This window comes from Neovison vison, chromosome 1, assembly GCF_020171115.1.
Source record: "Neovison vison isolate M4711 chromosome 1, ASM_NN_V1, whole genome shotgun sequence".
NCBI lineage: Eukaryota > Metazoa > Chordata > Mammalia > Carnivora > Mustelidae > Neogale > Neogale vison.
Window position 1 is genome coordinate 180,011,996 of NC_058091.1, and position 23,407 is coordinate 180,035,402.

Sequence of the window (23,407 nt, forward strand, 5' to 3'; positions counted from 1 at the left end):
ACATAGCCATGGACCTTCTAGAAATTTTCTTTCCTCCAAGTAATATCTGGGGAGAGATCATTGTATTCTGACCATTCTCAAAAGACTCCTCCAGACACAACTGGCCCAAATGCCGATCATTGTAAATATGCACACTCAGTACTATATCAGAGGTCAAGAGCACAAGTGATCGAGATCATTTTGCACTGCTTCCACCATTCCACATGGTCTAGGGCTTCATCAAGCTCTCACCCTTTCCCAGAGGCAGCCTTCAGATCTGACCAATGAAGAGACTGAAGGCGCTGTATTTCTGACATCCACATCTACACGTTTATGACATAATCATGACTGCCATTGCCTGGGTCGAGATTTCACCCCCACAGAATGGGTGAGGCAGAACATGGAGGAAAAAAAAAATCACCTTTTTTTATACCATGGTCTTACTCTCATTTATTTCCATCAATAGTCCACAACGCAAAAGACTGCAGAAAATGTATATTGCAGATGAAATTTGAGCTAAGCACTATCAATCCTTGAACATACAAACACTCTGAGAGATAACATGTGACACCTCATTCCACATAATTAAAGCTTATTGGAGCCTGTCTTCATTCTAGCAGTGGAGAATCCAATGCTCTTATCTGACAGGTTAATGAGGATGTGAAACGAATAGTATTTCTAATGAGGGTCTTTAGAAATTAATCATATCATATTATTATTAACAACTGCAAAAGCTAAACTTCCAGAGATTAGATTACATAGGATAATTTTAAAATGTGAGCAAGCCAATATTAAAGTGACAGAAGGCTACTTCCAAGTGGGAATAATAAGACATAAAGCACAGAATAAAAAATAAGAATGGGTAAAGAAATTAAGATGTTGCTTTGTCTCAACGTCTCTGTGTATTTTAAAATGTAATATTTCACTTAATAATAGTTTGTGCCGTTGTTTTTATCTTCTGCCTTACAGACTACAAGAAGGAAGAAAAAAACAGAATTGGGGAGGGGGCACCTGGGTGGCTCAGTGGGTTAAGGCCTCGCCTTCGGCTCGGGTCATGATCTCAGTGTCCTGGGATCGAGCCCCACATCGGGCTCTCTGCTTGGCAGGGAGCTTGCTTCCTCCTCTCGCTCTCTCTCTCTCTCTCTCTATGCCTGCTTCTCTGCCTACTTGTGATCTCTGTCAAATAAATAAAATCTTAAAAAAAAAAAAAACAGAATTGGGGAGAACATTTTGATGGCATGAAAAATGAAGTACAAAATCCAACAATCCTATTCACTCAATAAACTTCTCTCTAACACAAGGCATCACATACCTTTCCCAGTTCTTCAACTGACTCTTTTTCTTGGGTTCTCAAGACTGAGACTGCCAGCTGAGAACAAGGGTTGGTAAGTTTTCAAAGGCAAAGCACCTACACAGTCACCACCCCACCTGAGTGCGTGATCAAGGACCAGCCGCCAGGCAGTTACCAACAAACCCCTACAGAGTTTTGAAATATCCTCTGTCTGGGGCGCCAGGGTAGTGCACCTGGTTAAGCATCCAACTCTTGATTTCAGCTCAGGTCATGATCTTTGGGTTTGGAGATCAAGCCCTACATCAGGCTCCACACTCCGGGCTGAGTCTGCTTGAGATTCTCCCTTTTCCTTCGCCCCTCCTACTCATGCTCACATGCTCTCTCTCTATCCCCCTCCCCCGCTCTCTAAAATAAATAAATCTTTAGGAAAGAAGAAAAAGAAGTAAATTCTTCCTTCCTAGCAGGGAACAAAGAGGCAGATTTTACTAAATATGCATTGCCATTCATCTGGGATCAGGGAATGAGCCCCCAGTGTACATCTGAACTGTTAGTGATGGGCACGACATGAACCAAGACAAAAAATGAGTCACAAAGCAGCGGAAGAAGGCAAAGAGCAGTGAACAACAGTGTTTACATGGTGGCCACATTTCATCAACATCCTAAGATCACTGTGAAGCTATTTAAGGATTGGGGGCAGGGGAGAATGTGTAACACAACCAAGTACGAATTCTGAAAATATCCCTGCCTGGGACATGAACAGCGTGAGCAGACCAGAAAGGACCAAGTGCAGGCACAGACTATATAAGAGGCTCTAGCAGCAGTTCAAGAACAAGGGCCTGGGGGCGCCTGGGTGGCTCAGTGGGTTAAAGCCTCTGCCTTCGGCTCAGGTCATGGTCCCAGGGTCCTGGGATCAAGCCCCACATGGGGTTCTCTGCTCAGCGGGGAGCCTGCTTCTCCCTGTCTCTCTGCCTACTTGTGATCTCTCTCTCTATGGCAAATAAATAAATAAAATCTTTAAAAAAAAAAAAAAAAAAAAAGAACAAGGGCCTGGTACTCGGTATCTTGATCTGTAAGAGAAGAGCTAAGATTGGAAAAAATGAAGAACATTCAAGAGATCTTGAAAAGGTTGAACAAATAGGTCATGGTGATGAGATGAGTTGAAGATGACATAAGAACGAGATCTTTTTTTTTTTTTTTCCCAATTTATTTATTTTCAGAAAAACAGTATTCATTATTTTTTCACCACACCCAGTGCTCCAGGCAAGCCGTGCCCTCTATAATACCCACCACCTGGTACCCCGACCTCCCACCCCCCCTGAATGAGATCTTTCATATCCACTCTGTGAAAGAATTTCCTGAACACCCTGGTGAGGTTAAGATTAATGTCTTTGGGCCCAGATATCCATTGGCAGATGGATGGATAAAGAAGATGTGGTATACTGTGATACACACACACACAACATATATAATAGGGCATTACTCAGCCATCAAAAAGGACGCGATCTCACCATTTACATCGATGTGGCTGGAACTGGAGGGTAGGATGCTGAGCAAAATAAGTCCAGCAGAGAAAGACAATTATCATATGGTTTTACTCCTATGTAGAATATAAGAAATAGTGCAGAGGATCATAGGGGAAGGGAGGGAAAACTGAATGGGAAGAAATCAGAAAAGGAGACAAACCATAAGGATGTTTTCCTAGCTCCAGAAAACAAACTGAGGGTTGCCAGAGGAGAGGTGGATGGAGGAATGGGGTAACTGGGTGACATGCATTAAGGAGGGTGTGTGATGTGATGAGCAGTGGGTGTTATATGCAATTGATAAACTACTGAATTCTACCTCTGAAACTAAGGATGTACTCTATGTTGGCTAGTGGAATTTAAATTAAAAAAAAAAAAATTATTGTCTTTGTCAGTATAAAAACAAAGGCTTGGGGGCACCAGGGTGGCTCAGTGGGTTAAAACCTTTGCCTTCAGCTCAGGTCATGGTCTCAGAGTCCTGGGATCGAGCCCCACATCGGGCTCTCTGCTCAGCGGGGAGCCTGCTTCCCACTCTCTCTGTCTGCCTCTCTGCCTACTTATGCTCTCTCAATCTCTGTGTCAAATAAATAAATAAAATCTTTTAAAAAAAAAAAAAAAAAGCAAAGGCTCACAAAGGCAGGAATTCAGTGGAGGACAAAAGTCATATTTCTGAGCCAGATCTGTCTGAGTTGGAAGCCCCTGTATCTTTCCAGAGAGCATGCTTCATGTGAAGCAGAACAAGACCTTCCCCGCTGTCAACCCACAAATATGGGAACATTCTCTTGCTACGTCAGTCCTTCTTACTTCTCTGATCGTAGTTTCATTCACAGAATTAACCCTTATTCCTATACTTCCTACCCCATCAGGCAACATAAACCCATATCCAGGTTCCCATAACACTATTTCAAGAAAAAAACAAAACAAAACAAAAAAAACAAAAAACCAAGATCCCTGCACTGGCTTTATCAAGGATAACCAGGATTCTTTTTCCCCTGTGCTTTATACACATACTTCATTCTTCTTCTCGCATTAGCTAGACTAAATTTTTTGTAGTATCCATCCACTGGTTTTTCATACACAAGTGAAATTAAATGTCTCCCTCACTCTCTGATCTTTAGTCTTTTAAGTTTTCTCCCCTCTCCTACTAACACCTATCTCAGCAATCTGTTTCAGTTCTTTGGCATATTTCAAGCCATCTACAAAACCAGGACAGCCAATTAATCATGTGGTTTTTCCCACACACTCCACTTTTCTTCCTTATACTATTACCTGTTCCTACATTCCCCAGATTTACTGATCTCATTCCTTGATCAGTAACGTCGTGTGTAATATTTTTTGTCTCTTCTAAATGCATGACCCAGCCAAATTTCTTCAGGGATTGAAATTATTTATTTATTTATTTATTTATTTTGGGACCAGTGAAGCACATTTCCAACTGTAGAGCAAACCGAGGTAGTTATTGTCACCAAATACAGCCACGTGACCTCTTGGATGATCACCCATCTTTCTGGGCCACACTGACACATTAAATGTGCTAGGAGGAGCGAGGGTTGGCATCAAAGACGACGTCAGGGCTGGAATAAACCATGGCCCAGCCTCTGAGATTCTGCCCACTTTGTCAATCAGCACGTCTTTCTGACCTAACCACAGTTTTCAGGTTTTTGAAAATGCAAACTCAAAGCTTCTAAAACGATTTTTCTCATCCCCCCTTTGTGTATCTGTTCCAGAAGCTCTTAACTCGCAGAACAAACCACCTCATGTTATCACGTCACCCATTTCTCCAGGATACAACTGGTAGGAACCCACTGAAGGTCACAGGGGTAAAACTCTTCTCTTGGAAGTCCTTTTGCATTTACGTTCTAGATTAGGGTTTCTCAAACTTCCGTGCGCACTGCAATCACCTGGGGATCTTGTTAAAACACAGCCTGATTCAGGAAGTCTAAGGTGAATGCCAAGAGCCAGAACTTCTAACAAGTTCTCAAGGGAAGATGACATCACTGGTCTAGAGCCCACACTTACAGTGGCAAAGTATCCCATGCACAGAGCATATTCTGACTCTCACAAAGCACGGCAAGGGTAACAGGTGTGAGAGCACATATGGCAATATGATGTAGTATTAACCTCTTCACCACCACCGCTCAACCAGGGCATGACCTTATCCAAGGTATTCAATCTCTTTTCCCCAATTTTTCTCATTTATAATCTCAAAATAAAAATAAGACTTACTAGGGCACCTGGGTGGCTCAGTCCATTAAGCGTCTGCCTTTGGCTCAGGTAATGATCCCAGGGTCTTAGGATCGAGTCCTGCATCGGGCTCCCTGTTCAGCAAGAAGCCTGCTTCTCCCTCTCCCACTCTCCTGGCTTGTGTTCCCTCTCTCCTTGTGTCTCTGTCAAATAAATAAATAAAATCTTTAAAAATTATAAAAATAAAAAATGACCTGATAAATTAGAATTAAATGTATAAATACATAGTGTATCTTAGCACCAGGCACAAAATAAATCCTCAGTAAATACCAATTGCTACCATCATCATCACTATCTCCACTTATTCAGTGTTTTCTATCTCACTGAATCCTCAGAACACGCCACATAATATCTCTTTACAGTGATATTAGGACGTAGAGAGGTTGATGTCAACTTTGTTGGGTGATTTTTTTAAATTTCTTCTAATGTGAACAGCATTTTTCTAGTACTTCAATAGGTAATATCCTGTCTATGAGAACCCACTCCCCCTATTTTGGCTGCCTAAAAAAGTATGAAATATTGGAATGAGTGCATATTATTATCTGTAAAATTAGAAACAATGAACTTCTTTATATTGTTTTAAAAATACATGTATAATTTAACTTCACCTCAGTTAACAGGACGGGGTATTAAGTAAAGAGAGTAAGGATGAACTGGAGTCAGAGAGAGCCCCCCGAGGAAATCCATCTGTAATACTAACTAATGAAAAGCTGTGGAAGCCAAGAGCCCAGAATTATGGAGATGATGAGTGGGGTGATTCCAGGACAGGAAAGAGGATCTTCATCTGGTCAGAATATCCAACAGATGAAAGAAAGGGTCCAACCCTTACGTAATCATTTCATTCTTGACAGCCACAACCAAATCAACAGATTCAAGTCCCTTGTACCTTCACTGACCACTTCAGCCCCAACGGAACCAGCCACTCGTCCAGTTTCTAACCCCTGGTTCACTCATCTACTACTACACAACAAACCACCCCCAAACTCAGTGGCTTTAAACAACAGTTCATCATCATGTCTTACAGTTCTTGAGTTGACGGAACTCTGCCAAGCATTTTCCCCCTCGGATTTCCTCATCCCTCATGCATCCCGCATCCCTCCTACGCGTCAGGTGGTCAATGGGGCCGGAGTCATCTAAAGTCTATAATGGCACTGGCCACCCCATCCCTTATATGCCTGGTGCCTCAGGTGGTTGGAAGTTTAACGAGGGAGCACTCAAACACCTCTCTCTACCCACAGCTTCTCCACATGGCTAGGCTGGACTTCCTCACAAGGTGTGGGTGGTCCCAAGGTAGTCTGACTTCTCACGTGGCTGCTCGCTCCCTCTTCAGCCCCCATTCCAAGAGACCCAGGCAGAGCTTACAAGCCTTCTTAATGTACTTCCAAAGTCAAAAGGTGGCACTCTACCTCATTCTATTAGCAAGCCCAGATTCAAAGTATAGGGACTACCCAAGGGCTCAATTTTAGGAGGTTATGCTTCATTAGGGAGGGAGATATCTTGGGAGAGTAGATACTACCAGCCCAGAAGCTTCTGAGGTTAAGTCCCAGACTTCCCATGTGTGGGGAAGAAGGAGCAGGACGTACCACCTTTTGCCAACACTGACTCCTGCCAAGATCGGATGGACAAACAACCAATCAACAAACACATTTTTGTAAAGGCTTCTGCATGTGTTCAGGCTTCAACATCTTTGGGCAAAACTGTCGATTAGGAAGGAAGGAAGTGGGGTGCCTGATTGGTTCACTGGGTTAAGCCTCTGCTCTTGGCTCAGGTCATGATCTCAGAGTCCTGGGATCGAGCCCCCTGTCAGCCTCTCTGCTCAGCGGGAAGTCTGCTTCTCCCTCTCTCTCTGCCTGCCTCTCTGCCTACTTTTGATCTCTCTCTCTCTCTCTCTCTCTCTCTCTCAAATAAATAAATAAATAAAAATCTTTTTAAAAAAAAGAAAAAAGAAGGAAGAAAGTTACAACTTTATGTTAAGACTTGGAAATTTACAACCAAAATAAAAGACATTCTAAGGCCAGAGAGGGTATAAAACCATGAAGACAGGTAAGAAGTTAAAATAAGCTATCACCTCATCTGCTTCCCCTGGTCTTAGCTGAACAGAGTCTGGACACCAGAATGTTCATTTCCTCTTAAGTATTTTTGCTTAAAGAAATGTTAAGATAGCCAATATTGCGCAGAAGCACTTAATCTGTTTCCTGTATAATGAAGTAAAACCAAAATACAAGCCTGACGATTACTGGTGCTCTTCTTAAAAAAAAAACTGTATTAAACTACTTGTAAAAGAAGACCCATAGAAAAGGGGAAAACAAGGCTGCTTCTGCCTTTATCTTCAAGATTCTCCCCACCCACACCTCCCTGCCGTTTCCCAGAGAAACAAACCAAGAGCCACCAATTTTCAAGAGCACACCCAAGGGCTCCCAGTTAGAGCCTGGACTGGATTTGGGCTCTGACTCACATTGCCAAGCCAGATGTTTTCTTTCTCAGCAATGATTTTGCCTCCCTTATCTTTCCCTCCCATTCATAAGTAGGATAATTAAAATTGACTAAGCATCCACTGGACATGAAGTGTTCTGTCCAAAAAATCTCTTATCTTCTTTTTGCCATAAAGCCAAAACTAGAAATACAGAGTCGTCTCCACTGTTATTTATTTATAAACCCTAAGCAGGTGTCAAAGGTAGTTAGGAAGGTCACAAATGTGCTTGGTATTGACTGCTAATATGGTTTTTCTGTCTCCTATACACAGGGCCCTAGTGTATCATTTCTGCATACAGTGACAAAATATTTCCGAGAATGGTTTAGAATCCATAAAGTGTGCATCTATGACTTCACGTTACCTCTTTCTTTCCAGTAGCATTTTATCCTTTCAGAAATTACCTTTTTGGGATTTAGTGGAACTATACTGGCCTTCTATTCGGGCATAGGCATATGACCCAGCCAAATCAAAGAGAGAACATTCTTATCCCCTAGTCTTCGAGATGCTATCTTCAGACTCCAGCTGAAGAGTGTGGTTTCTTTTCCAGAATCAACAGCGAGTCTGGGGGGACAAAGCTCTCTCTCTTTAGGGCAATGGAAGCTCACCAGGACCTCTCTGACACATGTACAAGAATCCAGCCAAACAGAGAAGCCATGACACAGAGGAAAGAACGAAGCTGATGAACAGGGAAGGCATGACGTAGAGTTCTGCGACATCATCGGAACCGCTACATCAAGCCATGTCGAAGCCACTATGCCCCTAGATTCTAATTTCATGAATCAATGAATTCCCCTCCTATCCTTATTTATAGTGACTTTGGGATATGTTCATATCATTGGCAGCTATGAAGTCCTGATGAATAGACAACTGCTCTAGGTCAAATCAAATCAAAGTATTTGACTTATGGTCTCAGTACAATCAGCAAAGACCTGGAAGAATCCATCATATGGGTGTACTAATGGGGTGAACTTGACTAAAGCTTACAGTCAGCAGAGCTGGTGGAGCACCTGGGAGACCATAGGAGTAAAATGATGGCTCAGGCACTTAGGACTCTCTTTGTCCTTCCTCTTCATTAACTTGATCAGTCAGAATTGCAGGGTCCTGAGTCCCAGGACCCATCCCATATGGTTTCAACAAATCTATTTTAAGAAAGGGATTACTCACAGGAGGATGAGCAGGATTAGCAAGGGATAGGGCACCCAGAGACTAGTTAACAATTAGAAAGGCTTTACCACATCTGCGTTACCAGTGCCCAGAGAGCTAGAGTCCTGTTGGGGCCTCCTGAAGGAAGCTATGACCATGCAGGCAGAGAGGGAGCAAGGCAGAACCAGCCCAGTGCCTCTCTCCTTCTGCCCTCTGATCTCCTGCCAGTGCCTCTCCTTGGCCAAACTCAAATGAAAGCCAGCTGGTGCCAGAACCCAAGGATGCAGACAGAAGACAGCTCCCTTGGGTAGAGAGCAGCACAGAGAACCTGAAATGGGACAAAAAAGAATAACCAGGAAATAGAACCACCCTTATTTTGATGCTATAACACAGCAAGAAATCATTAGGAAAGGAGGTAAAAGTACTTTGGGACCCTACGTGCCTCCCCGTATGACCGTATTCACCTTCCCGAACTTCTCTCCCACCTTTGTTCACGTGACCCTGTAGCATCTCTTTTGAGATGATTGTAACAATTTCAAGTATCTCACTCGCTCTTTTACCATTACCACACAAATCTTTTTGCTCTGGATGTTCTCACTTGTTCCCTAGATTGCCTTATACACTAAGAACACAGAAGGAAAAAGATAAGGACCATGGGTCCCTCTGAAGGCAGGGTGAGGATGACAAAGGACTTGAAGCGTTTGATGTTCCTCACACTCTCTGAAGAATAAACGCACCCAAGTGCCCGGTCTTTAACAAGATAAATGCACACGCTAGGACGTTTTGCTTTGTTTTCATGCCTTCTCAACATAAATCTTCAGACAGACATGTCTCCTTAATGCATACAGTATACAGGAAATTGTTTTTTAGCTATAAAAATGTATTAACAGCTCCAAAGGAGCAATTACACCATGTATTGTATGCACATTAAGACTAATACACCACACTTAGGGAAACCTCAATGAAATTCAGGGCTTGCGAGTCCAAAGGTGACTCAGATTAGTTCAAGGAATAAGACCCCAGGGGGAGAGGGCTTCCCTCTGTTGTGTCAATTACAATGATACAGGTATAAAGCAAGAACCTGATCCCATTTTGTGGCTTTTTAAAGCCTCAGCATTCAGAATGAGGCTGTATGCACAAAGGAGTGTTTATACCAATACATTCCCATGGTGAATTTCAGCAGCCCTCTGACACGGGTAGCCTCTCGCGTTTGGAAATCATTGTGTCTCATGCAGACAGCAAGTCAATTACTGAGGCTCTGTGCCCAGTTTTAGAGTAGACTTTATTTATTACCCTTGTTATGGCCGGGATATGGAGGACCCTAACCATAATGTGTGAAATCAGATTCTTCTACTGTTGCATTACAAATCTCATTGGATACAGTGAATTTGCTTTATTCAGGTCCATTCTGGATTAACGGGAAGGGAAATATGGGGTGGGTTTTTTTTTTCCATTCATATAAACAATGAAGACTTGTTAGAGACTTGCTTCTGATGTTTATGGATTTCTCTTTAGTGCATACAGCCTATGGAAAATTGTTTTTAAGCAATAAACAATAATTGTATTTGGGGACACAGAGGTGCCCATGCCATATTGCATTCAGCCTGTTGATAAATTTCTCTGGTTTATTTATTTTTTTCTTAAGCAGACATAAAACTACACAGACAAACCATAAATTTCCCTCCCTCCACAGCAACCTTTTCCTCTTCCACTTGATTTTCCACTACATTTCTCAATTGATATTACCTTTTTAAATTGCTAAATATAAATATTCCACAATGAATGTCTGTAATTAGGATGTCTGCTTCCCTTCCAGGACTTGTTAGAAAAAGAAAGGGCTTTCATCTAAAGCAAACGCACAGAGCTAGAAGTTAATTAGAAATTAACCATATATCCTGGCTAAATCACTTATGCTAAGCCATGTGTTACTGTAAAAATAATATACATTTACACTGACTATTGTAAACATAAAATAATTAACAATAAAAGGGAAGATATTATCCCTTAATAGAATCCTTTTGCAAAGAGCAGTTTAATTTTCTCTCTCATAATTCTGAATGATAACCCAGGGTCTCTGCTTTATATCTAAAGCACAAAGATTCTTTTAGCATCCCCCCCCAACCCCGGCCTGCCCCCCACTCATTCCTCCCTTCTCCTCACTCTCATTTTCTTCCTCCCCTGCACACAGACGTGTTCCCTGATTTATCTATCTGTTTAACATGGCTTTTCCTTCTCCTTCCATTTTTCTCATTTTTGTCTTTTTCTCTCTTTTCCTCTTCCATTTTTTTTTTCTTTAATAGAAAAAAGAACTGAATCAACACCTAAATTTCACAAAACATTTTTCTTCGCACCCAATCTGGTTTCTGGCCCCTCTTTCTCTCCTTTTTCCCTCTCCCCTTTTGGCTTTTTACAAAATCTTGTTTGAGCTGCTCAAGGGTTTAAAAAACAAAACAAAACAAAAAACCTAAGATATAGACAGAAAACGCAGCATATTTTAAATATCTCCCACTTCCTTTCCTATTCTCTTAGCAAGGACATAAAGGTCAAAGTGGACCAACCCTGGAGCGCTCTCTCAATCTACTCGGGGCGCTGAATTCAACTCCAACGCTTGAAACACAGGTTTGGCTCCTGGGGTGAACACATATAGGTCGCAGAATCCTACAACATCCCTTTTGGGAATAGGATATTTGTATTCATGTTCTTCTGCATGCATAATCAGTATTAACTATAATCTAATGAAGTGTCTTTTGTGTCTAGAATGCAGTTACCTGAGGACTCTCCTTACAAAACCTTCATTGAATTTTTTTCCCATTCATGTCTGGCAGCCACAAATACTGTGCAGCCTTGGCAATGGTTGGTGTAGGTGTTGTTAATGTACTCTTCGCATCCATTTAAATGCAAATCTCCATGCAAATAATGACTTGGAGGAGGGGAAAAAAGAGAGAGAGAGCTCGTATGTGTTTAGCTGAAGACAAAGCTGGAGGATAATTGAAAGCATGAATAGGGTGTCGTTGGAGGGCTGCACAATAAAATCCTTCTCTGCACGCATATGAAAACACATTAACGAGAGGACGGACGATTCCTCAATAGATTCTTACAGTATTGTTGTATGTAAACATGATTCCCAGCAGGTGAAACAAAATGAATGAAGCTGGAGGAAATGCTCCCATGTGTCTGGGAGGAGTCAGAGGTCCAACGGGTGGTACACAAGAGGCACGTGATCAATGCCCCAAATACCAACTGTGGATAAAGGCACAGGCTTCCTTCAGAAATCTAAAATCTGGAACCAAACAGCTCATCGTCCAAATGACCTGATTATTAAATAATGCTGTAGGGCTGACATTTCAACAAAAAAAGTAGGAAATGAGCTAGGACTGAATAAATACCATTCTACTCGAGAACAGCAACTCTGGAGGCTGAATCTGGCTCTGGGGAGGGCCGGATGGTGATCCCAGGGAAATTTCCAATTTGCACCATTTGCAAAGAAAGCGTTACATCAACAAAGGTTAAGTGTTGGCATTAAGAAACACAGAATGGCCTAGAGCCTCCCAGTTATTTCTATTTTAAGTACTTCTCCAAGTTTCCCTTGGACACCATCAAAGGAGTTGACAAGAAACCAAGGAAGTTGCAAAATAATAAGGCCAGAAGGCTTGTACTGGTGTATGAAGGGAAAAAATGATCTGCTCATGTCATGTATTTCCAAATGAATAAACCTATTTGTGACACATGTTGTTATATTTGAAAAAAGCCACTTCAGTATCCTTGTAAGTTCCACGACTTGCAAATGCCCTCTGTTTGACAGTGCCAACAGAGCAATGGAACTTGGATCACTTAATTTGGGCATATTCTGGAAGGGTTTCAATAGACTCCAGGCAGTATTATGTGCTCTTTGACTTGGAGTGATTTCATATTTCTTGGAGAGTACAACTGGCTAGAATTATCACTTCTGATTTCCTTGGCCGTGTACAGTCCAACGATCTCCCCATCGCCACACTGCCAGAAGGAATAAAAGGAAATTGAAAAAAAAAAAAAAAACTTTGCAAAAGGTAACTCTATGAACTTTAATTTCTGCCCACAATGAAACTGTTTTATCATTTAAATGGATATTCTTTTCAACAGCAGTTCCCTCATTGATTTCATTCATTTGTTCTTCCTTCATTCATCCAGACATTTCTTGTTCTCTGAGGCAGTATTAAGAATCCTGAGACTATTCCCTAATTCTCCCCTCAATCTGAAATTCTTCTATTTGCAGGCATGGTACCCATTGATTTCAAAACTCTTAAACTATAATCAGGGTTGGATGAGTTCTGTAAAAGACTTGGCTCTCTGCAAGAATATCAGGTGGTATTAGAAAGGGAATAAATGTACAGTCATTTTTACTGAAGATATAGAAAGAGTTAAGGTGACCAGAAGGACAGAAATGGAAACAACCTGGACTTTGAACAGATTCCTACTTTCCTAAGCTTTAAATTGCTCACTGTAATAAATAATACATGGCTACTGTATATGTGTGTGTGTGTGTGTGTGTATACATATATATACATGTATTATATATATACACACACTATGATAGTATATATAGGTATACATGTCTATGTATAAAGAGAGATACATATGTAAATTACTAACTAGTATTTAAGTACTTAAGCCATCAAGTGTAAGCTATTATATATTTAAATTATTTACTAAAATAATAAAACACTGCTTATGTTATTGTTTATATTTGAATATATTTATTTGTTATTAGATATATAATTTTTTATATTTATATATTTATGTATATGACATCTTTTCCATAAGGAATAGGCCAGGATGATGTTACATCGGTTAGTATAAACTAGAGAATACCACAACAAGAAAGTCCAAAATTCTCAGTGACCCAATCCAGCAAAGGTTTATTCTTGCTCACAAAAATACCCACTGTGGGTCTGGGAGAGTTTCCAGGGCAAACAAATTCCATGCAGGAACTCAGTCATCCAGACTCATGAATTCCCTTACAGCTGTACCATCTGAGACTTCTGGCCTCTCTGCTACCACAGAGAGAGAAGAGTTACAATCACAGCTACATGCTTTGCCTTGGTAATGGCACACAGCATTCTGACTGGTAGCCCATAGGCTAGAACTAGAGCTCCCACATGCTCAGAGAGCCTGGAGAACCAGCTACGAGACAATAGTAGAAGTGTCCAGCACCAGAGAATATAGTGATATTAGATGTGGTTGTTCTTCGGAGAAAACTCAGAGTTTATAATTAGTGCCTTGCCTATCACATTCAAAATCCATTTTGCATTGTATTTGTAGACCTGCCTATTTTACTCTCAATGGCTTGTGAGATCTTTTGAGATTAGGAAACACATTTTGCTCATTTTAATACCCTACTGATTCCGCATATAGTGGGTACTCTGGAAATACAGACCTAATTAAATGAAACCATTCTTTCTGACATAATCATAAAAGTTTCCTTGCAATTTCTTGGTCCAGATATCAGGCCACAATCCTTGGAAAATTATCCAATGCCAAGATACTATGAAGTTACGGGCAAGTGTAGAATTACGCATCCTGCAAGAATGCATCAGTAAAAAGTGCTGGGTGTATTTTCTACTTACGATATTTCATATTTCTTTCTGTTTATACCAGAAAAAAAAGAAAGTCAGTTTGAAATAAGAGATGCTGTCTGGTGCTATGAAAACAATACTAAACTCAAGCCCAGAAAATTGAGTTCTTGTCCTGATTCTGCCCTTAACTTGTATATTCATATCAACTCACTCAGCCTTGGTTTCTTCCTATGTAGAGTGACAGATTTAGAGCTCTGAAATCCTTTCCAACTCACACAAGCCATAATCTAAGAACTGTGCCACCCAAAGGAGGTTCTAGATATTTTCTCAGAAATTATCCAGTATTTGTGAAATAGATACAGTAATCTTTAGTATCCTCTTGCCCCTCCTTCCTAAACCATCTGTAGGCTGTTCACTGTGGCCCTTGCTTATTCAGCATGGCTTTATTCCCCCTTAGCTGATATTTCACTACCCTGAATTCACACTAAAGCTTATTATTCCTATTTTCTCTTGATGCAGGTATGAGCTAAGTTCTAAATAAGGAGGTAAGACTAAAAAGTTGTGATCCCTAGTATATGGACCCTTTATGACAGTAATTCCCCTGTCCTTTTGTAAAAGCTGAAGGTACCAGATGTCCCTCCCACTGAATAGGGGAAGCTGGCCTATTGAGTGAGTATGTAACCTGGAGACAGCAAAAAAGATGCTCCTGCTCAAGGCTTTGAATCCTCACCTTCTAGCACCAAAGCACAAGAACTGCTTGGATTCATTTTAAAAAGCTGTTATCACAGGAATATTCTCATCAGTTGCAGCGGGTAGGGCACTTGTCACTTCCTAGCAGAGGCTCTGTCCCATCGTACTAGTGACAGCTATATCTGGCCAGTCTGCTTCTGCCAAAACACAGAGGCAGCGCTTCCTGATTCTTGACCCTCTTGGTTTATGTCCATTTTCCTGAGCCTGGTCTCTTTAATCACCTATCAATTCTGAAAACTGAAGGAGCTTTGCAAGAAAATCTCGTTTGCTTAACACCACTGGAGACTGCTTTTGTTCCAACAACAAAAAGATCCCATACTGACTCAGAGGGATCAAGAACAAAGCAAGGATGTTCCCTCTCCCCACTCCTTTTCCATGTCATACTAGAAGTCTTTGCTAATGCAATTAAACAAGAAAAGGAAATAAAAGATATACAGAAATAAAAATGTGTTTGTTCACAGATGGTATGTCCATGTAGAAAATCCAGAAGTCAATAATAAAACCAAAAAATCTTGTGGAATTACTAAGCAATCATAACAAGATTTCATGACACAAGATTAATTTACCAAAGTTGATTGCTTACCTACCTATCGGCAATGAACAAGTGAAATTTCAAATTAACAAAAACACCATGCTATTTATATTAGCACCAAAAAAAAAAAAAAAAAAAAAAAAAAAAGGAAGAAGGAATACTCAGGTACTTTATACTTTGGTATAAACCTAACAAAATATCTGTAAGACCCATATAAGGAAAACCACAAAACTCTGATGGATTTGTATTTCTGATGAAGAGGTAGTCCATGTTCACGGGAGAAATCAATATTGCCAAGATGTCAGTTCCTCCCAAGTTGATCAATCCAATCCCAATCAAAATCCCAGCAAGTAATTTTGTGGATATGGACAAGAGACTCTAAAATTAAATTGGAGCATTAAAGACCTAGAATAGCCAACACAGTATTAAAGAAAAGAACAGAGCTGGAGGACTGCTATCACTCAACTCCAAGACTGACTATGAAGCCATCCGATTCAGAGGTTATAGCTGAAAATGAGTCTGTTACTCTAATCAGAAAATACTGTTGTCATTTTTTTAAAAAAGATTTTATTTATTAATTTGTCAGAGAGAGAGCACACAAGCAGGCAGAGTGGCAGGCAGAGGTGGAGGGAGAAGCAGGCTCCCTGTCGAGCAAAGAGCCTGATACGGGACTCAATCCCAGAACCCTGGGATCATGACCTGAGCCGAAGGCAGCTGCTTAACCAACTGAGCCACCCAGGCGTCCCAACTCATTTTTTAACTGAGACTGTCTGATTTGGACAGCAATATGTTAAAGGATTTTGTGGTTTACATAATGTCAACAAATATACTACTATGTTATTTGATCCTCCCACTAACCCTAGAAGGGCACCATATATAAAAATATAAGTATTTCCAACTTAAGAGCAGTGAATCAGCTGCTGATTCACTGACCTTGGTTTGACCAAGGTCAACACACTGTTAAGTAATAGATCTGAGCTCATCAACAGAATTAATCACTCCAAATCCATGCCTTTTTTAAAAAAATTATACCACCCTGTACTCCTTCAAAAGAGTCACTTTAATTGCAATAGCCCAACATAAGGAGGATTTTTTTATGAGGAGGTAGAAGCAAAAGCTCCTAAAATTTCCCTCAAAGGATACCCCCTTGCTTGCATCGATTTAAGTAACCATGACCTTTATGCAATTCTGGTTCTGCCACACTGCCCCTGGAACTCTGGTAGTGTATAGACAGAAGAAAAATAAGTTCATGACGATTAACAGAGTTTATTTAGTCACAGCAACCAAATGGATATACTGATTTTGTCTGCTTAAAGAAATCTAAAACTTTGTCTTCTATTTTAGCCTATAACTTTCTCTTTGACATTGTCCTACCTCCTCCCTTTCCCCACTGTTTTGACTTCTCTTGAATCTGGATGGACTACGCATTCTAGGAGTACTAATTTTTCAAAATGCAATCCAAGAGGCTTAATCTGTTTTCTAAATTTCCACCAGTCCAAAGGCTATCCTCTTCTGTTCTACACACTTGTTAGGAGCTTTGTTTCTTTAAAGAATGGACAGGCCTTGAGAATTCTAGTATCTTGGCAAAGAGAAGGCAGACAAAAAGTTACCTAAATTATGCAATTCTGAAGGACCAAGTGGAAAGCCGGCACCCTAAGTGCAAGCAGCTTGTGAGGAACAGATCAAAGCTGGGACCAGGAGGCCAGTCAGTGAGCACCGGGGTAGCTGAAGGTGACTGAGTTATAAGGCGAAATGAAGGAGGCAGAGGTGGGAAGCACCACCCTGGGATTACATGCATATTCCTGCACTTCTTTATACAGAATTAAACCACCAGAATCCAAAAGTTTGGTGTAATTGCTGGGGCACTTCATTCATGAGCAGAAGTAATCTTAAGAAAGATCGTTCTCAGGAATTAAAGAGGACATAAGAAGTGTGTGGAGCTCACTGAAGTACATGAAGGAAGAGACGTGGTGTATACAACTGTAGTTCTTGTGACTGGCTCACTGAGGCCAAAGGACAGTGCCTACTCTGTCACCCACATGATTTCGCAAGCGGCCCCGCTTTGCTGTGCATCGTGGCTAGTGACAAGAAACTTAAAGTGGATACTAGCTGAGGGGGTCAAGGGGAAGTAAATATTCACATTCTTTTCTCACAGATGATGTTATTACAAGAATGAGATTCCAGAGGAAATGTTCACAGTTGAATCTCTCTTCAGTGCTTTGGAAGAAGTTGGGGAAAAAGGATCCTTCTTTCAAAATGGCAATGGTATCAGAATTCCTCAAACAGGCCTGGTTTGTTGAAAATGAAGAGCAGGAATACATTAAAACTGTGAAAGGATCCAAAGGCGGTCCTGGGTCAGCAGTGAGCCCCTATCCTAGCTTCAATCCATCCTCGGATGTTGCTGCCTTGCATAACGCGATAACAGTTAAAGGTGTGGATGAAGCAACCATCATTGACATTCTAACTAAGAGGAACAACGCACAGCGTCAGCAGATTAAAGCAGCAGCGTATCTCCAGGAAAAAGGAAAGCCCCTGGATGAAGCTCTGAAGAAAGCCCTTTCTGGTCACCTTGAGGAAGTTGTCTTGGCGCTATTAAAAACTCCAGCCCAGTTTGACACTGATGAACTTCGTGCTGCCATGAAGGGCCTTGGGACTGATGAAGACACTCTGGATGAAATTTTGGTATCAAGAACTAACAAAGAGATCAGAGAAATTAACAGAGTCTATAGAGAAGAACTGAAGAGAGATCTGGCTAAAGATATCACCTCAGACACATCTGGAGATTATCACAATGCTCTGCTTTCTCTGGCTAAGGGTGACCGATCTGAGGATTTGGGCTTGAATGACGACTTGGCTGATACAGATGCTAGGGCTTTGTATGAAGCAGGAGAAAGGAGAAAGGGGACGGATGTGAATGTGTTCGTTACCATCCTTACCACCAGAGCCTATCCCCATCTTCGCCAAGTGTTCCAGAAGTACTGCAAGTACAGTAAGCACGACATGAACAAAGTCCTAGACCTGGAGATGAAAGGCGACATTGAGAAATGCCTCACGGCTATCGTGAAGTGTGCTACAAGCAAACCGATGTTCTTTGCCGAGAAGCTTCATCAGGCCATGAAGGGTTCTGGAACTCGTCATAAGACCTTGATCAGAATCATGGTTTCCCGTTCTGAAATCGACATGAATGATATCAAAGCGTGCTACCAGAAGCTGTATGGTATCTCTCTCTGCCAAGCCATCCTGGATGAAACCAAGGGAGATTACGAAAAAATCCTGGTGGTTCTCTGTGGAGACTAACATTCCTTTGATGATCGCAAGCTTCTTGATCAGAAGACTTTTAATCCTATCTTTTCATTCCATATCATAGACTTAAATAGGAAAGTTTTCTCAGTGGGATTAAGCTAAATGCTTTCTGAAAAATATAGCCTATAAATCATTTTTATATCACAACTCCATATAATAGAAGTTTTAAAAAAAAAACAAACAACTATATTTATCCCAAGCTATAAAAACCTCATAAGCAGGTTGTTCTAGTAACATTACCTGAGAAAGATGTTTGTGCAGTAGAAAATACAATGATTTTGCAGGGAAAAAAAAAAAAAAGAACGAGATTCCAGAATTCAAAGGAAAGATGACAACCACAAAGAGAAACGGCATATAGGCCACACCCCTTGTGCCGGCTGTCTGAATGGAAGAAGTGCGACCCTTTAAGAAGCGTGGAAGGATTCTTCCAGTAAGACTTTCCAAAAAGATTCCCTCTATCAGTCAATGTGTCGTGCGGCAGACAACAGAATCCATTACAGATAATATAAAGAGAAAGAGGATTATTACAGGAGGTAACAGAGCTCACAAAATCAGTGGGAGATTTGAAAACATAAGCTCTAAAAGGAACTTTCAAGGAGCAGTTTCCAGAAAAACTTTAGCGAAGCAGTTAGAGCAGGGGCCTTGCTGCCAATAGGAAACACCCATCCAAGGGTATGTCTTTCCAGCCACCTTACCCCGGAACCTCATGGCTCTGTCCTACCTGGTTGGATCCCCATGTGTGTAGCCCCACCCCTTCCTCTCTTCCTCCTTCCCAATCTCACACATGTGTGTTCAAGGATCAAATGCAGGTCAGAGGCACGCTTCACTGAGAAGGAATGTGGCTGGTGTCAGTTCCAGCTTTCCGAGGTAAGATGTCTGGGGAGGACATGTTAGAAAGAGTACGTCTCAAGTGAGGTAGACAGCAGGATCTGCACATTGACCTCTGTTACTCATGGTCACCGGGCTCTAAAGCAAAGGCAAGTCTGCAAGGGTATGTGCTTGTCACAAAGTCATGTGCTCGTTCTTGGGAAATGGCGATCCAGATTTTATCTTAAACACATCCATCAAGCTCCCATTGGAACTCCCTTCCTCTTCAGACAAAGATCATCAGGAAAACTGGCAAGCAATGTGTCTTGGAAAGAAAACAGGAAGCCTTACCCAGGAAGTGTCCTTCTCCTGAATTTTCTGGAGACAGGGACTGGCGTCAAGAGAGCAACAGAAACATCTCGCCAAGTGTGTAAAATGGAGGCCTGTTAAATATTCAACGCACAGCCGAAGCCTTGATCCCAGAGTTGGGACTTTTAACTAGGTGCTCTGAGAGTTTAGTAACAAAGCCACCTGGTTGGCAAGATTCCTTTTAAATCCCTAAAAACGCACGTGGAATATGCCAAGTTTGCAAATGGGAGGAAAGCTTCCTGTCAGGGGAGCAAGAAGAGGAGGAAGGAAAGAAGCTGGGCTTAAGTGATTTGTTCCTAATCTAGACTCAGGTGTCTGGCTTTCACTTTGGCAGAGTTGAGTCTTCAGGATACAGCACTGTCACAAGGCTGTGCCTGCACATGGCTAACTCGTTATTTTATTTTGCTCCCTCACCCTGCACACTTCAGTTTTCCTGTGATTAACAGGACATGATCAATTAAGGTCTTTCCCACATGAAGCTTCAAGAGCTGTTTGTTTGCTCGCTTCTTTTATATCCGCCGTCAAAGACCTTCAGCAAAGACACAAATCCCAGCATTCGTTCTCATGAAAATTCATAACAACAGTGGATATTGTTATCGCTAAGGGAAGCAGGACACGTGACTGTGAGCACTGCCCTGCCCTTTCAAACACAGCTGACCCTCTGCTAATCACGGTTGTTAGTCATTAAACCAGAGTTATCATACAGTAATGTATTTGTTAATTGGAAATTAGAATCCTAAACTGAAGCTGCCTTCATCTTCCAAATCATGAGAATCCGGCTGTAAATCAAGCCTCCACTGAAGCTGCGGTGGAAAACCATGAAATTCAAAATGACATTGCCATGCTAGAAACATCTTTGGCCTACTTTTTGCTAAGGATGATCAGAAGAGGGCTAATTTCCCATTTGAAAGAGAGAGTTCTCCTGCTCACTCATAACTGCAGTTGGGAAATGAGATTCATCTATTGTGCGCTGTGATCATCTCCTCCTGGAGTGCGATTCATCGGAAAAATTCGAGGACCTTGAGCAAAAGAGATGGTCTAGATGGGTCCCCACAAGGCCGGTGAGGGTCATGTGCCTTGTTACAAGTTTCTCCTCATTTAACCTCAGGGTGATTTCTGTGTTCAGAAAAAGCACCAGAACTCTGACATGGGCCAACCCCGAAGCGTGCTCAGGTCCTGAAAGCCATACTCCATCACCACTGGGACTTGTGAGACGGGGCGCGCCTTTCCCTGCTTCAGGAGCATCACTCTTGCGTCTTCATCTCCACTCATCAGCGTCAGTGGTTCTCAGTGCTGGCAACCACCTGCCCTGACTCTGCACCTGCGATGCTTGGCCTGGGACATTTACTTCCTGCCAGAGCCAACCTGCTAGGTTCCTTTTTTTTTTTTTTTTTAAAGATTTTATTTATTTATTTGAAAGAGAGAGACAGAGTGAGACAGCAGAGGTCAGAGGGAGAAGCAGACTGCTCATGGAGCTGGGAGCCTGATATGGGACTCCATCCCAGGACTCCAGGATCATGACTGGAGCCGAAGGCAGACGCTTAACTAACTGAGCCACCCAGATGCCCCTAACCTGCTAGATTCTTCCTGAAGAACTTTGTTTCAAGCCCTGCTGCCTAGTTATACTGATCTTCTCACCTGTAACTCTGGCCCTCCATGTCTTTTTGGATGAGAAGCCTTCTCCTCTCTGCTTCCAGCTCCCCCCTTAACTACCTCACCACCACACCAACCCTCCAAACCCTGCTGGGTGGGTGTGTCCTAAACTTGGTCTCTCTCTATAAATGAAAATCCCCATCTCCACCTCGACCCCTAGGTTGCTCAGAGACAAGGATATGACCATTCCTTAAAAAGAGTTTATACTATTCTGGATTGAGTACCTGGCAACTGCATATAAGTAAAGTCAAACAGAGTTATATAAGCTTGATGGAAACCCCAGCCACACGTGGTGTTATGTTTTGAGAGATAAGATGTAATTCTAAGAATACGTGTGTTTTAAAGATTTCGTGATTCACGGAAACAAAAAGTCTTCAGATAGCTTTTCCTTGTTTATAGCAGTCCCAAAATACAAAATCCATTCTGAGGTCCTGGCCTGAGACTAAAAACAACTGCTTTTATGTTACCTAGTCTCTCCCAACAAGGAGAGCTGGGCAGGAGAAGGCCTCTGGATAGCCACTGTGCCACTTCCAGAACTACGAAAGGGACAGAAAAGTGATTTGAATGGATGGTGAGCCATGTTCTGCACAACTTCTTAACTAGCAGGTACCGAATGTATCAGTAATTCTGACTCCCCTGTGTGCCTTTTGCAAGGTTACAAATTCTAAATCTTCTTTGAATGAAATCAACCCCCTCACTGTGCAGTTGTTAGGATTTAAACATTTTTTGATACCAGTTGTTTATCTCTCTCTCTCCGTCTCTCTCAATGCATTTGCCAGTGGAATTTGTACAGCCTCACATTTTCCCTACACGGCCTCCCATTTTCCACTGAAAAAATGGCTTTTGAAACCAATGAGATTTCAGCGTGACCCACCAGCAGTAAGACTTTTAAAAGCCTTCCATTGCATTTTGACCCATGAGCAGGCAGTGTTTAAGATGGCGACTGCAACTTACTGCAAGTAAGACGATTCTACTCAACACCTAAATCTCTGCTGAGCCTCAGCGGGGTAGACTTCAAAGTCTCTCTTCTGCATAGATTTCAGTCTGTTGATCTCTGAATCTAAAAATAAAGTCTTCTGAAGGAAAATCTGGAGAATCAGGAAGGCTTTTGTCTTTCTCTCTCAGACCAGCCCGAGGGTTTTATGGCATCTCACGTGCTAACTCAGCCATCCAAGTACTGGAACAAGCTAAGGGTTAAGAAATCAGGTTGGAGGCAATCTGTAGTACCATGCCTTATTTACTACCAGGTAGCCTATATCATATGTGCCAGGAAAAAAAAAAAAAAAGGCACATCTATTATGGAAAACAAATCCTGGAAGAGAGATGGGTGGGGGCAGGGAGGAACCATGACACTGCCGGTATTTTAAATAGCCCTGCATGATACACAGCGCCTTGCACCAAAAGAAAAGGAGAAATCATGAGGTTAGGTAAAAGCAGCAACATCCCAAAATTTTAAATACACCTGCATGATACACAGCGCCTTGCACCAAAAGAAAAGGAGAAATCATGAGGTTAGGTAAAAGCAGCAACATCCCAAAATGAGTCAGAAATGAAGGAACCACTGGGGTAAAAATGGTCTCATTATGCTTTGGTCAAAACCCCAAGCACAGGTTACAGAGGGACTCATCATGTAGTAGAGAATGCCTATAGCCATCCCCGGGGAACATTGGTGTGGCAGTATCATAAACTCCCTGGAAACCCATCCTGAGTTGCATAAACTCTGGGAATGTGCAGCATTCTTGCTCCCAGAAAGTTGTAGAAGCAACACTACACATTCAATAATCACTGATT

At 41.8% G+C, this 23,407-nt stretch overlaps 1 protein-coding gene across 1 annotated transcript; it reads left to right on the forward strand.

Annotated features, from left to right (window-relative positions):
• The first annotated feature begins 17,682 nt into the window (after window positions 1-17,682).
• LOC122900875 (annexin A1-like) lies at window positions 17,683-19,072 on the forward strand. Its single transcript, XM_044240018.1, has one exon. It carries the CDS (start codon window positions 17,741-17,743, stop codon window positions 18,779-18,781), a length of 1,041 nt encoding a protein of 346 aa, XP_044095953.1. The 5' UTR covers window positions 17,683-17,740; the 3' UTR covers window positions 18,782-19,072.
• The last annotated feature ends 4,335 nt before the right edge of the window (window positions 19,073-23,407 follow it).

Excerpts from the sequence above, each read along its gene's own strand:
- LOC122900875 (XM_044240018.1), top strand. The coding sequence starts at position 17,741 with ATGGCAATGGTATCAGAATTCCTCAAACAGGCCTGGTTTGTTGAAAAT.